This window comes from Sinocyclocheilus grahami, unplaced genomic scaffold (genome assembly GCF_001515645.1).
Source record: "Sinocyclocheilus grahami isolate Dianchi unplaced genomic scaffold, SAMN03320097.WGS_v1.1 scaffold1191.1, whole genome shotgun sequence".
Lineage (NCBI taxonomy): Eukaryota > Metazoa > Chordata > Actinopteri > Cypriniformes > Cyprinidae > Sinocyclocheilus > Sinocyclocheilus grahami.
Window position 1 is genome coordinate 297,574 of NW_015506370.1, and position 15,835 is coordinate 313,408.

The window sequence follows — 15,835 nt, forward strand, 5'->3', positions numbered from 1 at the left end:
AGTCAAGTCAAGTCAAGTCTGCTTTATTGTCAATTCTTCCACATGTACAGCACATATAAACAGATAATTGAAATTGCGTTACTCTCAGACCCTTTGGGTGCATACAGATAACATAAATACAGATTAAATACAAAATACAAAATACAAAATACAACTATACAAATAAGGTAAAATGTAAAAATATATATATAAAGCACAAGGCATATGGCAGATAGAGTGCAAACCAGTAAAGTAAACAACAGTGCAGACATGATTGTAGTGCAAAAAAAATGATTTGTAGTGCAAAAGAGTCTTCTCAGACTGATTAATCGTCTGATGACGTCTGATGATTAATCGTCTTTATTTCTTGACAAGTCATTAGATTATTAATGCAATAAACCTTTCTTCATGGTCTTTCTAAAACTGAGAAACCACAGAAGACCTATTTATAGAGAAGGCTGAGTTTCTTCATGGATTGGCTGTAACCTCTGTTTTCTGTTGTTTTCTGTAACTCTCATCTGTTCCAGTGAAACCGCTGCTCTTTCCACTGGTTTGTTTGGTGACTGGTTTGGTTTTGTGTTTCAGACGCTGAACCGCAGCGCTCGTCAGATAGTGTGGGCTGCAGGACGCTCTTGGTCTGTGCTTGTGTCGTATGTGGGTTTTGCAGTATTCTCTGCGTGTGTGTGCTCTGTTACAGGAAAGGTGAGAAACAGAGAACCCCAGCTCTTAAAGGAAGAGAACTGCCTTTGTTTTTGTTTGGATGTTTGTGCACTGTCCTTTGAGGTCCACTTATAATGCTATCAAAATTTTTACATAAAAAAACATCATAATTTAGAAGTAATAGTCTTTTTTCTGTCCCGTTTTTGACCCCTCATCAGAACGCTCTGTCTGAATAGGCGTGGAGGATTGTAGACTCTGAAGTAAATGCCACCGCTGTGATTGGCTAATAGCTGTGTATGATTGACAGCCTACATTCCTCACAGATGGACGCTGCTGAGATTTAGGTCAAAAATGCATAAGTACTCATATCAAATGATCTGTTTAACAGACAAAGCAATAGTGATCACGTAATAAAAACAGTTACTCACACTTGTGTTGCGACATTACTGTCAGATTCACTATAGTTGCATAGCATCGTCTTTTAGTTTCAATCTTTCTGAAAATCCTGTGTTAAATTGTGCCTTGTTTGTAAACGAATCTGCGGTAAAATGAAGTGAACAAAGGACCAAGTTCTTACTGACATGGATCTTCATTAAAAATAAAGTTAATTCTAACACTGGGATCAGAAGGACGGTGATGCAAACACTGTTTTTCCACAGCTTGGCACTGCACAGTATCTTGTTATCTTCAGAGCATTTTTATGGTTTGGTTTCTGCATAGACCTGCGCATTCGCATTTCTCATTATTTACACTACGTGCGTGAATCGGTGGGCGGGGCTAAACAAGCAGCGATGTAAAATCAGTGGGCGGGGCTAAACAGGCAGTGAGGTAGAATCGGTGGGCGGGGCTAATAGGCATCTAGGTATACTATGTGGGCGGGGCTAAATCAATGGGCGGGGCTAAACAGGCAGCGATGTAGAAGCAGGTGTTGATCTTCTTCTGTGGAGGCGGTGCTTATCCACACTATTACATCATAGAGTGGAACATTCCACAAGCTGTGGTTTTGGCAGACTGCCTTCAATATAAGCTGTTTTTAGACTAACAAGGAAGTTTTGAGTTCTGAAACTTGCAGGATGTTTTTATAGTACAGCAACCTCTTAAATCTCTTAAACCTCATAAAACTGATTGAAATGCAGGTTACACCACACAGTGTTTCACATGTGTTTTTCTTTTAGGTTCTTCCAGGGTCTCTTGCATCAGCTGCGTTACAGAAAACTCAAATGCCAAGGTGGGATGGACGTGGATTCTTTAAAAAAAAAAGACATATATGCAAAAAAGTAGCATAAGAATGGCATAACTCAAATTCAATAAGCGCAAAAAAATGTGAGACTTTGGCATAAGAAAACTACAAACTCAGAATATGATGCAGGACTGACGTAAAAACAGACATAAGAATACCACAAAGAAGTAGCATGACTAAGAAAGGAACCTTTGTTCTCCTGTTTGTCTGTGTAGTCGGTAGTTTGTTGTTTTTGTGCACTGAAAGCGATATTAATATTGATTCATTAACGCAGGGAGATGCTGTTGTTTTCCAGGCAGCACAAGTACAGTACGCCAGTCTTCGGTTCCTCAGGCGGTCCAGAGCCGTGGCTCCTGCTCCAGTCAATGTGACATATGCAGCTATAACCAACCACACATCCTGATTTCACTGCATTTAATCAGTTTCATATTAACAGAGAGAGTTTAAGAAGTCTACTATACCAACACCTATACTCTGAACTTATACCAAGTCTGTGGGGAAAAAAAAAAGAAAAGAAAAAAAATAATTTATACACTACCATTCAAAAGTTTGGGGTTGGAAAGATTTTTTGTGTTTTTGAAAGAAGCCTATTTTGTTCACCAAGGCTACATTTAGTTGGTTTAAAAGGGTCATCGGATGCAAAATTCACTTTACGTGTTGTTTGAACATAAATGTGTGTTGGAAGTGTGTGTACACATCCACCCTATAAGGATACAAATATACCCAATGGATTTCTTAAAATCCCCTTTCTCAAATCAGGCTGTTCTGAGGTTCCTGTCGGAATGACGTAGTTCTGCACAGGCCCCTCCCACGACAGTTGATTGACAAGTCCGTCTTACCTTAGCTCCACCCTGAGTGAGCTGAGAGCTGTCCGCCATTGTGTCGACTCCAGTGCAGGGGAAGACAAGAATGTTTCCGATTAAGCGATTGAGGTGTTTTGTTGTTGGATGTAATATTAAACATAGCAGTCGTCATTTACTCCCGACATTTGAGCCGCTGAAGACGCAGTGGATTACGTTTGTTTCTGAAGGGAATGCGCCTCCGATCTGCCTAAATGTGTTTATGTTCACGCGAATCATTCGTGATCCAGCTTCATCTACAGAAGAAGTGAGTATAAGCTTCTTTAATGAATCTTTGCAAATCGCCTTTCCTAATAACGTGCTATTTAGCGAGTTCCGCGGCTAAAGTAAACAGTCTCATGAGAACAGCTCGTCACTCCACGGAGGAGAGGGGCGGGGTCAGCAGAGCTCATTAGCATTTAAAGGGACATGCACCGAAACGGCTCGCTGTGAACAGAGCTTTTTTTGACAGGGTAAAAAGGCCAAACCATTGAGAAACTTTAACCAAAGTATGTTATAAACTTTTCATTAAGACCCTAAAGAATCATATTAACTTGTGGAAAATGGGCATCCGATGACCCCTTTAAATACAGTAAATAATGTCAAATATTATTGCAATTTAAAATAATTGTTTATTGTTTCATGATTCTTTACATACGATTTCAAGAGAACAGCATTTATTAAAATAGAAAACTTTTTTGTAACATTATAAAAGTATTTAATGTCACCAATATATAGTATCTTTGTTGTGTATATATAATGAATGGTAGTGTATATTACATGTGCTATATTACTATATTATGCCTGCTATATTCGGTTACACTTTATTTCGATAGTCCACTTTAGACATTCTACTGACTAAGTAACTTTGTTACTACACGTCAACTACATGTCAACTAATTCTCATTAATTTGCATCTACATGTCTACTAACTCTCAGAGTAGACTGTTAGGGTAGGTTTAGGGTTAGTAGAATAAGTTGACAAAGAAAGTGTTAGAAGATATTAAGCAGATAGTCTACTAATACTCTACTAACTGCTAGTTGACATGTAGTTGCATAGTTACTTACTGTTAATAGAATGTCTAAAGTGGACTATCGAAATAAAGTGGTACCCTATATTCTATGGTTTATTTTTCATTTGTTTGATTATATATAAGCTAGCTTATGTAGGATGACAGATAAAGCTAAGACTTTGAGTTCTATATAAGGTGTTTTTAAGTGTATTCGGTTTATATTTACATATCAGTGAACATGACTCATATTGACTGTATGTATCCAGAGTAAATGAGTGTGTTGTCTTCATGATGTGATCAGTGTGGAGTAAATGACATGCTGTCTGCTGCTCAGCTGTCTGTCTGTCTCTCTCCAGTGCTGCACACCCAGAGACGCGTACTGGATTTCCCCCTGAACACACACACACACACACAGATTAAATTACTCCAGACATATTTACATCATTATTATAATACCATTATTTCTTAGAGAAACATCAAACTGTTGTCATTTTGAAGTAGTAAACATTTTCAAATACTACAAGCATCTTTGGCTGTTGATTGGAGGAGAAAGAAACTCACTGCATCCTCATCAGTGTCCAACATCCAGGGGCCTGATAAACAACACAAGATCACTGTTTGAAATGAAATAAACCGAGTGACATGACCTTTGATGAAACCATATCTGCATAATGCTGTTGAAATAATCTTGAATGCATGCAACGCAGTGCATGTGTGGCATTGAGACATTCTGTGATTGTGATATGTTGGATACCCTGATCTCATGATATTAATGCAAATTTATATAACATTTATTTATAATGTTATTTATAATAACATTATTCCACCCCTACCTTCATTTGACATCCTTTGTAATTGTAGACCTGATGCAATGTCTGTCGACTCTGGGGGGAAAAACAATCAAGCAATCAATCAATCAATCAATCATTTATTTATTTATTTGTATTTTATTTTGTGTGTGTGTTTTAATAAAATTTTGGCCAAAAGATGGAGTCCAAGTCAAATGCACCTGCTTCTTTTCTAATGTTTCTTCTCCTTCTCCTGCTTTTCCAGCCGATTGTCACAGACAGAAGGCCAACACAAACCATCGCCAGTATGCACAAAGCCAGCAGGACAGCCACTGTCACTAAACACACACAGACCGTACAGTTTATGAAGCCTGGAGATTTGTTTTCTACTTTGAGCTACATTGAGATCAGATGTTTGTCTAGTACTATAACATGGTAAAGAAAATCTAAAAAGAAAAACATGGTGCACTTTGATGTTTTTACAGGCTGGCGCTTGACATTCTCTTGTAGGATGCAGAAATCATTGTTCTATCTATAAGTGTTCTGCTCCAGCTCTAGGCCGGACCATTATACTGCCCGCACAGCGTTTTATGGCTGGATGAGCTTCTTATTACTGAATGCAGTGTTTGGTGTTTTGTACGAAACATTGTTTCTGTAGTCTTGTGGCAAATTTTAGACGTGCAGGAATGTTCTTCTAAGAGTGCAGTGGCTTCCTCACATCTGATGAACATCACTAACATTAGCCAGTGCAGAGAGCTGAACTCTTACGGTAGGGCAGAGCTGTTCAACTCTCACATGTTTTATCTTCTTTCCTGAAACTATGGCCTGCAGTTATCTCTTTAAATAAACTGATAATCCTAGAGATTCACATACTTTCTGCAGCACAGATGTTTATGCATCTCTCCTTTTCCTGTAGATTTGTGTAATGATTGTCTAATTGGATTCTCTTTGTCTAGTTATAGAATGAAATTCAAATTCGATATGGTTTGAATTTATACAGAAATACAGAAAATACTTAAGAGCTCACAAACTTTCTCGTGCAACTAGTGGAAGAAATAACAGAACTTACGATATTTATTTATATCTGGACTGCTGTTTTCAACTTCAGTCGATTCTGTGAAAAAGAAACATACAATCTTATTCGATTACACTGTCTAGAAAATAAAACATATTGTATACTGAGAATTGTAATACTTTCAATGCATGGATTCATGTCACGTGTTGCAGTGTCAATACATTAGATAACATGATATCAAAGCAAGTGATATTTTAAAGGGGCCATATGATGCTGCTAAAAAGAACATTATTTTGTGTATTTGGTGTAATGAAATGTGTTTATGCGGTTTAAAGTAAAAAAACACATTCTTTTCCACATACTGTACATTATTGTTTCCCCTCAATGCCCAGCCTTTTTGAAACGCGTCGATTTTTACAAAGCTCATACGTCTGAAAAAGCGAGGTGTGCTGTGATTGGCCAGCTATCCAGTGCATTGTGATTGGCCGAATACCAGCCGGCATTGTAGTCTAACGTTACTCTCCCAGGATCAGTAAACAGTCCTCCATAAAATGTGCTGCACACATCTGGATATTTGGGTTAAACTGTTCTGGAACAGTGTTGTAAATACAACTTAACCACTGATTTCTAGTCGTGTCCTCTTTTGGAAGACCAAACAAAGTAGTTTCGCTTTCACAACGAAAAACACAGCGGCCTAGCGTGAGGGGAAGCCCCGGCTTAGCGTGAGCTGAGGCCAGGCTAGAGTGAGCAGAGGCGGCGGGGTTGAGAATGGTGCAGCTGGCGGATCCGACAAAGGAGCGGTAACCACATGTGACGACCTCGGGTTTCGTCCACGGTGAAAGCCGATCCGGTGATCTACAGCACTAAGTTGATGTATTCCCTCAGTGACCAGCACGGATCAGCTCCAGGCATGACGAAGTGGATATCATCCTCTTTTGGAAGGCCAAACAAAGTAGTTTCACTTTCACAACGAAGCACACAGCGTCTTCACGACATGGCGGAAAGTGGCAACAATACTACAGCGAGAATAAAAGTTACGCCTTCTTTCTTTGTGTGAACATTTGGGCGGTTTTATGCTAATCTTCCCACACAGTGACGTAGATATGTGGGGGCATGCTAGAAAGAGCCGTTTTAGGTAGGTGTGACTGACTCTTAACTTTTATAAAGAATACCTCTTTGGATTTGAGACTTTAATCTTTGCAACTTTACAGATCTTCTTTCTGCACCAAGAGCTTGTAACACTCCAAAGAGAAAGGAACAATTGAAATCGCATCATATGACCCCTTTAAAGAATGATAATACACAGACACTTTTTTAGGTTTGAAGATATGTTGCATTGAGACATTCTGTGATTGTGATATGTTGGAACATGTTCACAGTCGATGTGATGATCTACACCTGGTTCCTCTGCTTGGACACCTGTGTGAACGTCATCCACTAAAATCACCAAAACACAGCTGATTCAGTGGCACTGGAAAACGGTTCAGAAAAGTCGAGAGTTGTAAGGTACCAACTCTCAGAATAGATTGGCATGGCTATCGATATGATGATGTCAATGTGTTAACAGAATAGATCTGCTACACTGCTTCTGCTGCCGTACAAAGACTTGCTACTGCCAAAACATCCACAGACATGCTGCTGCTGCACATTTAATATACATGAAACCACCCCTAAAGCAGGATGTGCAAGAAATGAACAATACAAGCCAATATATCCGCATGCTGCTAAGCATATGTAAAACATGCTGCTGCATCAGAAGTCACCCCCACACACGGAATGGCAGTAAACATGACAGGACAGGACAATATTATAGCCCCCCAAAACAAAAAGACAGAAATTGTATCCTCCGCTGAAGGAAGAAAGAAAGCCGCTTCAGATCGCACTGTTCTTCTGAGGTAAATTATTCCTCAAAGCAGGTCTTCTTCCAAAAACGATGAAAAGTAGATAAATCTATTATTATTATTATTATTATTATTATTATTATTATTATTTTAATCTATTTTTGTAGGTGAGGAAGATGTTTGCGCACAGGTGTGACTGCAGATATTGAGCTCAGAGACGGGAAAGACTTCCTTGCTTTCGTTTTTTAAACGTATTACATAATCAGAGAATATTATTTTTCAATTTGAGTTGGTTCATTTAAAAGTAGACACCTCAAGCTTTCTATATTTCTCATGGCTGTGTGTGTCAAGCATTCGCTGAGTTTCGGTTCATTTTTGTGACACGTTGCAGATAGAAGTTCATGGAAACTGAGAAGACTGAAAGTGCACCTTGTTTGTTTTCTTTATTTTACAAAAGCACAATGTTTTTTTGTTATTGTCAGTTTACACATATCAAAGTATACCCTTTTTAGATTTGATTGATTTTAGTCTTATCTACTGTATCTGAGTATATTAGGTTATTTTCTCTATCAGAAAATACCGCAAGTAAATGCGACAACGCGAAGAGTGTTAAAGACGCTGCATTCAGTTTGACCTTTTAGATGATAAATTTAGATTTCAAGTTCAATACTGATTTTAGAACAGCTGAAATTATTTACAGTATGTAACGCAAGCACTTTAGAATTAACCAATTAAATTACATAAAAATGAGCAGTAATCCCTTACTTTACTTTTTCAGTGGATAAGTAATTTAATTACGGTAATACGTTACACCCAACACTGTTCCTCAATGATCTGTTCTTGGACCCCTCCTCTTCTCCATATACACTACATTACTGGGTCCCATCATTCAGGCACATGGCTTCTCCTACCATTGCTATGCTGATGACACACAGCTCTATCTCTCATTTCAACCAGATGATCCAACGGTAGCTGCACGGATCTCAGGCTGCCTGGCAGACATCTCGGCATGGATGAAAGAATATCACTTACAGCTCAACCTGGCAAAGACTGAGCTTCTTGTCTTCCCTGCCACTCCAACTCTACAGCATGATTTCACCATCAACTTCGGTCAGAAATCTTGGTGCAATCTTTGATGACCAGCTGACCTTCAAAGACTACATTGCAAAAACTGCCCGATCTTGCAGGTTTGCACTGCACAACATCAGAAAGATCAGGCCTTTTCTAACGGAGCATGCTGCACAACTTCTTCTCCAGGACCTTGTCATCTCTAGGCTGGACTACTGCAATGCTCTTCTGGCTGGACTTCCATCAAGCACAATCAAACCTCTACAAATGATTCAGAATGCAGCGGCACGACTGGTCTTCAACGAGCCCAAAAGAGCCCATGTTACACCTCTCTTTATCTCCTTGCACTGGCTACCGGTTGCGGCTCGCATCAAGACATTGATGCTTGCGTATAGAACAACCACAGGCTCAGCACCCTCCTACTTCCACTCATATTGCTATTTCCTCCCTCATGAATGAATGCAGAATTTCAGAGGGTTTCAAGACTTACAGCAAACACAGAACCAAAGGATTTAAAAGTTAAGCAGCAGAGGCTAATCAGCTATTTCATGATGATGCCATTGTTTGCAGACTGGATTAACAACCAGCCAGCGGCATCTAGAGCTTCATGACTGAACAAGATATTGCATGCAACATTTGTTTAATCAGATTCCACTAATAATGCAATAGGATTCAGACATTTTAGTTAACTTAAGTGTTCAAATACAGCGGGTGAAATAAGTATTGAACACATCACAATTTTTCTCAGTTAATATATTTCTAAAGGTGCTGTTGACATTCAATTTTCACCAGATTTCGCTAATAACCCAAGTAATCCGTTCATACAAATAAAACAAAACAAATAAGTTCAGAAATTAAGTTATGTGTAATAAATTGGAATGACACAGGGAAAAAGTATTGAACTACTGAAATGTATTTAATACTTTTTTACAAAAGCCTTTCTTGGTAATGACAGCTTCAAGACGCCTCCTCTATGGAGAAACTAGTGGCATGCATTGCTCAGGTGTGATTTTGACCCATTCTTCCACACAAACAGTCTTGAAGGTTCTGTGGGCCTCTTCTATGAACTCTGACCTTTAGTTCTTATTTTCTATTGGATTCAAGTCATTCTAGCAGCTTTATTTTCTTTCTCTGAAACCAATTCCTTGGCTGTGTCTTGCTGAAATGTCCACCCTTGTTTCATCTTCATCATCCTGGTACTGTAGGTGTTGGGAAGCAGCTAATATTAATTTCCTCTGACAAGGGGCAGGAATGCTTTCTAATTACTGATAGATTTCAGCTGGTGTCTTGGCTTTTCATGCCTTTTTGCACCTCCCTTTCTTCATGCGTTCAATACTTTTTCCTTGTGTCATTGCATTTTATTACACATAACTTAATTTCTGAACTTATTTGTTTTGTTTTCTTTGTATGTATGGATTACTTGGGTTGTTATTGACATCTGGTAAAAATGCCATGTCAACAACACCTTTAGAAACATATTTACTGAGAAAAAAAATGGTGACGTGTTCGATACTTATTTTACCCGCTGTATGTTTTGGGGACACCTTTTTATTGCATGATATCAATACCCTAGGGAAATTCCTATCATAATAGAAATGATTGTACAGTATATTCAGTGTTAATATTGTGCTCAGTGCTACCTGTGGTCACCGCAAGGAAAGCCATCTCTCTGTTGTTGCACAGATAAAGCCCAGAGTCCTGCAGCTGGAGATTGGAGATAATCAGGTGGTTGATGGTATGAGTGAATCTTAATGTTGGATCAGCTCTCTCTTTCTTTATGGTGCTGTTTTTATAAAGCGTGGAGATGAACTCTTTTCTGGACTGAGGAGTGCGTTTGAATGCCCATCTCTGCTTCATTTTATCAGACGTCTTACATGGCAGATAAACAGTTGTGCCCTCAGGAACTGTAAAGTTATGGCCTGGAAAGAAAGAAAGAAAGAAAGAAAGAAAGATTAATTCAAGAAAGCTTATGTAAGAAGAAAACAACTGTAAGAACACATACAAAGTAAGAAGAAAAGAAATGAATGCATACAGGTTTGTGTACAGTGTAAATGACGCTGAAGTGTTTGTCTTCTGCTGACTTGAAATATATTGCATGATTGACATTAACTATTTTTATGCTACGCTCATGGTGCTTTTTTGTCCTTTTTGTCACAGTATGCATTCAAAATTGAGTCTTTTGTATTCCCACAGAAGAAAGAAAATAGCGTGAGTTTGGAAAGACATGCCACAACTAAAATACCTTTGAGCACAGTGATATCTGCCACTAGCTGATGGTTGCAGTAATATTCTCCTGCGTCTGACTCCTGCAGGTCTTTAATGGAGAGCTGGCCGTCTTCAAGCAGCTGGTGTTTGCTTTGGTCCAGGTAAGACACCTGCTTTCCTCGTCTAGAGGCGATCACCCTTTCCAGCCCATGGCTCCAGTCAACATATGGAGCATCAGAACACATCAGGACAAGAAAATGCTTTTCTGGGGCACTCAGCTTTTGCACTGAGAAAGGTGAAAGGTCAGAGATTATATGCTCACATTTCACATTTAAATGTAACATCAGTCTTTAATGCATTGCTTTGCTTAAACTGTCATATGCCCATGGGTTTACATGAGGTGAGAAATTAATATCAAGTGGGCTCTTTTTACTTGCACTCTACACCTCACAATCCACCAAAACACACTCATTATAACACCTACATGACAGCAAATTATGGGCGAGCACCAAACAACACACATATTTTCTTTGCAAATTTTATGTAGCTTAGTATAATATTTGAAATATTTTGTAATGCTAAATGAGAAATCGCTTTATTGATTGCAACATGAGTAACAATCTAAAACCCCTTATTGCTATAGAAAGCAAAGGAGGTTGTTCTGTAAAGGAACAGCTGACTCACTTTGATATGAACACACATTCAGAGCTGAGGCTGACTGGACTTCCTGAGTCTGCTCCTATTTATACCTTATCAGAAGGAAGTGTGTGGACAGTGGCTAAGTTTGAAATGGAAGTTAATATTGCTTTTTTTTGTCTCTAAACTGATACCAGTTTTATATTTCTGAATAGGATATTTTGGATTAGGAATTTAGGTAAACTGGTCAGTAACCTGGTCAGAAGGGCTAGCTGTTTTATGTCTCTCATCATACACTAACATGCCTGCCTGTTATTAAATGTCATGCATTTAGGTTAATGAGTTCACACAGAAATGAAAATTCTGTCATTTTCTCACTCTAATCTGAATGTCAGCATGTTTTTTTCTACAGAAAAAAAAGAAAAAAAAAGAAAAAGTGGAGTCCAGTATTGTTTTGGACCCTGTGGTTCAAACATATTAATGAGCAGAGAATTCGGCAATGCTGGAAACAGTTATAATTAGAGAGGTTATACTTAATATCCAAAGGGGGAAAACAACATTGTCATGGCATTTGTAATGTGGTGTTTTGTTTCATGTTCATGTTTTCCATGTCTTTTATTTTGTAATTGTTTTATGGTCCCTGTTTGTGTCATGCTTCCCTTGCCCTCATGTATTCATGCCATTGGTTCCCCTGTTCATTGTGTCATGTTCTGATTGGTTGGCTTAGTCATGTGTCCTGTCTGTCATTGGTTGGTTCTTGTCATGTGACCTGTATTGTTTGTTATAAGTAGCCATGATGTTGTCATTGTTCTTTCGTCGCGTATTGAATGTATTTAACCCGCTGTTGGTGAGTCTAGTCTGTTTATGTCAAATCTGCTCATGCTATGTCTGTTCAAGTCAAGTCAAGTCAAGTCAAGTCTGTTCATGTCAAGTCTGTTCATGCCTAGTCAAGTCTGTGTCTCGGATTATTGTTTGGATGTTTGGATCACACTGTAAATAAACTGCACTTGGGTTCTCACTACGCTCGCCTTCAGTGGATGATTCGTTACAGAATACACGACGCCTACAATGAACCCAGCAGTATCACGCCTCCTCTGCCTTCGTCAAGGTGACAGGCCTATAGAGGATTCCCCAGAGGCCTTTTCTGTCCACGAGTCTGCTCCAAGGGCCTTTCCTGTCCACGAGTCTGTCCCTGAGGCCTTTCCTGTGCATGAATCCGATGCAGAACCTCCTGAGGTGGTGGCGTCTGCTTCCGAATTCACTGCCTGCCCTGTCACGGCCACAGAGGCCGTTCATGAACTCACAGATTGCCTTATCACGGCCACGGAGACCGTTCACAAACTCACTGTCTGCCCTGTTACGGCCACGGAGGCCGGTCACGAACTCACAGACTGTCTTCCCACGGAGGCTGTTTTTGAACTCACAGTCTGCCCTGTCATGGCCATGGAGGCCGTTCATGAACTCACTGTCTGTCCTTTCACGGCCAAGGAGGCCATTCAAGAACTCTCTGCTTGTTCGGTCACAGGCAAGTGGTCTGTCCATGTCTCTGCTCCGCCTTGGCCCCCCGATCGGCCTGCTCTGCCATGGCTCACCGATTGGCCTGCTCCGCCATGGACCCCTGATCTGCCTGCACCGACATGGCCCCCCGATCTGCCTGTTCCTCTTCACGGGCCTGGCCCTCCATCCCGCCCCCTGGACCACCTCCAGTCCTCCACCCTCCTGGACGTTGTGTTGGTTGGGGTGGATGTTACATTAGGGCGTCAGGATCTGCCCTTAGAGGGGGGGATATGTAATGTGGTGTTTTGTTTCATGTTCATGTTTTCCATGTCTTTTATTTTGTAATTGTTTCATGGTCCCTGTTTGTGTCATGCTTCCCTTGCCCTCATGTATTCATGCCATTGGTTCCCCTGTTCATTGTGTCATGTTCTGATTGGTTGGCTTAGTCATGTGTCCTGTCTGTCATTGGTTGGTTCTTGTCATGTGACCTGTATTGTTTGTTATAAGTAGCCATGATGTTGTCATTGTTCTTTCATCGTGTATTGAATGTATTTAACCCACTGTTGGTGAGTCTAGTCTGTTCATGCCTAGTCAAGTCTGTGTCTCGGATTATTGTTTGGATCACTCTGTAAATAAACTGCACTTGGGTTCTCACTACGCTCGCCTTCAGTGGATGATTAATTACAGCATTCTTAATTAAAAAGTCTGGCAACACTTTATTTTAAGGTGTCCTTGTTACATTAGGGGGTGTGTGTGTGTGTGTGTGTGTGTGTGTATATATATATATATATATATATATTGGATATGTTAACCTCTCTCACCCCCTCATTTGTTTCTCCACTAGAAGTAAGTAATGTATGCAAAATTCCATCCAGATAATTTGTCATTTAGGGTGTGCTCAAAGAATGTATCTTTTCAAAGTTTTTGTTCACTGATAATATGTTGAATGTTTCTGATGTCAGAGATGAGGGGCAGTTGTGGCCTAATGGTTAGAGTCAGACTTGTAATCTGAAGGTCCAAGTTTGAGTCTCAGTACCAGAAGGGATTGTATGTGGGGGGAGTGAATGACTAGCGCTCTCTTCTCTTCCACCCTCAATACCATGACTGAGGGGAGACCCTTGAGCTAGACACGGTCCCCCAACTGCTCCAGGTGGTGCGTGTGTTCACGGTTTGTGTGGATGGGTTAAATGCAGAGCACAAATTCTGAGTATGGGTCACCATACTTGGCAACATGTCACGACAATGGCAGAACATATGAGTGTTCATCCCAGCGAGCTGGGACTCGAACTCGGGACACCTGAAGCACAATGGCACTACATGTCATTGTCAGCACACTGCAAGGCTACCGGCGCCAGTGTAGTTTATCATTTTAAGACTAACAACACTGTTCTGTGTTCTCGTTTTTGACATAATTCACAGTTTACTAATGGGTTTGTATAATTATTTGGGCTGTTAGTTTATCGCGTTAACTTAATTAGTTAGTTATATAAAAAATAACGCAATTAAAATATTTGAACGCAGTTAACGCACTGGCCCCACCCCCAGACCTATACGTCATCTTACACTTTATACAGTTGATTTTTAACAAATATGATGCAGGGCAACACCTCCATAAATGCAGTTATGCCCTAAAATTCAAGATATTGGCGCAAAAATGCCCCTGTATGTGTTTTTGTCTCATATTTATATCATAATATAAGTGATATCACACGAGCACCGAGAGCAATATCACATGCTGAATATTGTCCTGAATATCACAAGTTTAAATGTGATTTTATACAACAGTTCAGTAAATAAGAATTTGATATTGTGTTATATTTTAAACACAATATTGTGTTTTTGCTCAATTTTGCAAATAATATATTCCCTTTAAAGCTATAGCAGAATTGTTGTGCGTCTCTGAGCAACACAGCAGTGTATAGATTAAGAATACATTATATTATATATATATATATATATATATATATATAAAGAATTTCAACTTTGTTGACTAAATGTAGTCCAAACTCTGCGAAATTTGGTTTGTTTCCATTTCTCATTAACTGGGAGGGTGAGAGCAGAAGATTTCAAAAGTCCAAAAATAAGGGCCACCCTAATGTTACATGTACTTACTATTGTAATAACAATAAATTATGCATAATTACATGCAAGTAAACCAAAGCCTAACCCTAACCATATAGTAAGTACATATAGTTCATTAATATTACTCAGTACTTAAATGTATAATTACACTGTAACAAGGACACCTTAATAAAATGAAATGTGAAAAATAAAGTGTAACCAAAAGTCTTTTAAAATGTATTAAGAGTGCCATGGCAATGCTGATTATTAGTTGTTTTAGACCCTTTTTACTTTCATTATAAGGCAAAAACTAAACATTTGTTCAGCAGAAGAAATTCATACAGGCTTGATGAATAAATGCTGACAGTGTGATCAGTTTTGTGTTGAACTGTCCTTTTTAATGTCATAGTAATAGTGAAAGATTCTTTAATACAGTAGCTTTACTATTTAAGGATTTAATAAAATATAAAAGTGCATCATACTTTCATATGCTTATAAATGATAACACATCAGACTGTTCCACTGCAGATTTTATGAATATATTAGTACTGAGATCATCAAAGACAACAGCTTATTCTGTTGCATTTCTAACATAAAGATCAACTGACAATAACAGCGAAGCAGTTGAGCAAAAAAACAAGAAATGGATTTAGATTCAGTTGTTTGTTTTACCTGAAGTGTCCTCTTTGGTCAGATGTAAAATAAAGAGAAATGTCCAGGTTAGAATAATGTTTCTCATTGCTGTGACTAAACCAGTCCAGTGTTCATATGACTGACTAGACTGTCTCTCTCTTTCCACTTGATCCCAAACGCTTCCTTCTTGTGTGTGTGAGAGAGAGAGAGAGAGTGTGTGTGTGTGTGTGAGAGAGAGAGAGAGAGAGAGAGTGTGAGTGTGTGTGTGTGTGCGTTAGTGTGTGTTTTAGAGAGAGTGTGTGTGTGTGTGTGTGTTAGAGAGAGAGAGTGTGTGTGTGTATAGTGTGTGTGTGTGTGTGT

General features: G+C 39.2%; 1 protein-coding gene across 1 annotated transcript; it reads right to left on the reverse strand.

The window, feature by feature from the left end:
• Positions 1-3,915: 3,915 nt before the first annotated feature.
• LOC107567818 (uncharacterized) lies at positions 3,916-15,592 on the reverse strand. The gene is made up of 8 exons (XM_016253595.1): positions 15,515-15,592; positions 10,686-10,934; positions 10,084-10,362; positions 5,589-5,633; positions 4,741-4,857; positions 4,565-4,615; positions 4,293-4,324; positions 3,916-4,122 (listed from the first exon to the last, which is right to left on the reverse strand). The coding sequence occupies exons 1-8, from the start codon at positions 15,579-15,581 to the stop codon at positions 4,018-4,020; spliced, it is 945 nt and encodes a 314-aa protein (XP_016109081.1). The 5' UTR covers positions 15,582-15,592; the 3' UTR covers positions 3,916-4,017.
• Between the last annotated feature and the right edge of the window lie 243 nt (positions 15,593-15,835).

Coding starts and splice junctions, on each gene's coding strand:
- LOC107567818 (XM_016253595.1), bottom strand. CDS start 15,581: ATGAGAAACATTATTCTAACCTGGACATTTCTCTTTATTTTACATCTG. Junction 5,634..10,083: donor TTTCCTTGCGGTGACCACAG/GTAGCACTGAGC, acceptor TCTTTTTCACAG/AATCGACTGAAGTTGAAAAC. Junction 4,616..4,740: donor AAACATTAGAAAAGAAGCAG/GTGCATTTGACT, acceptor TTTTCCCCCCAG/AGTCGACAGACATTGCATCA.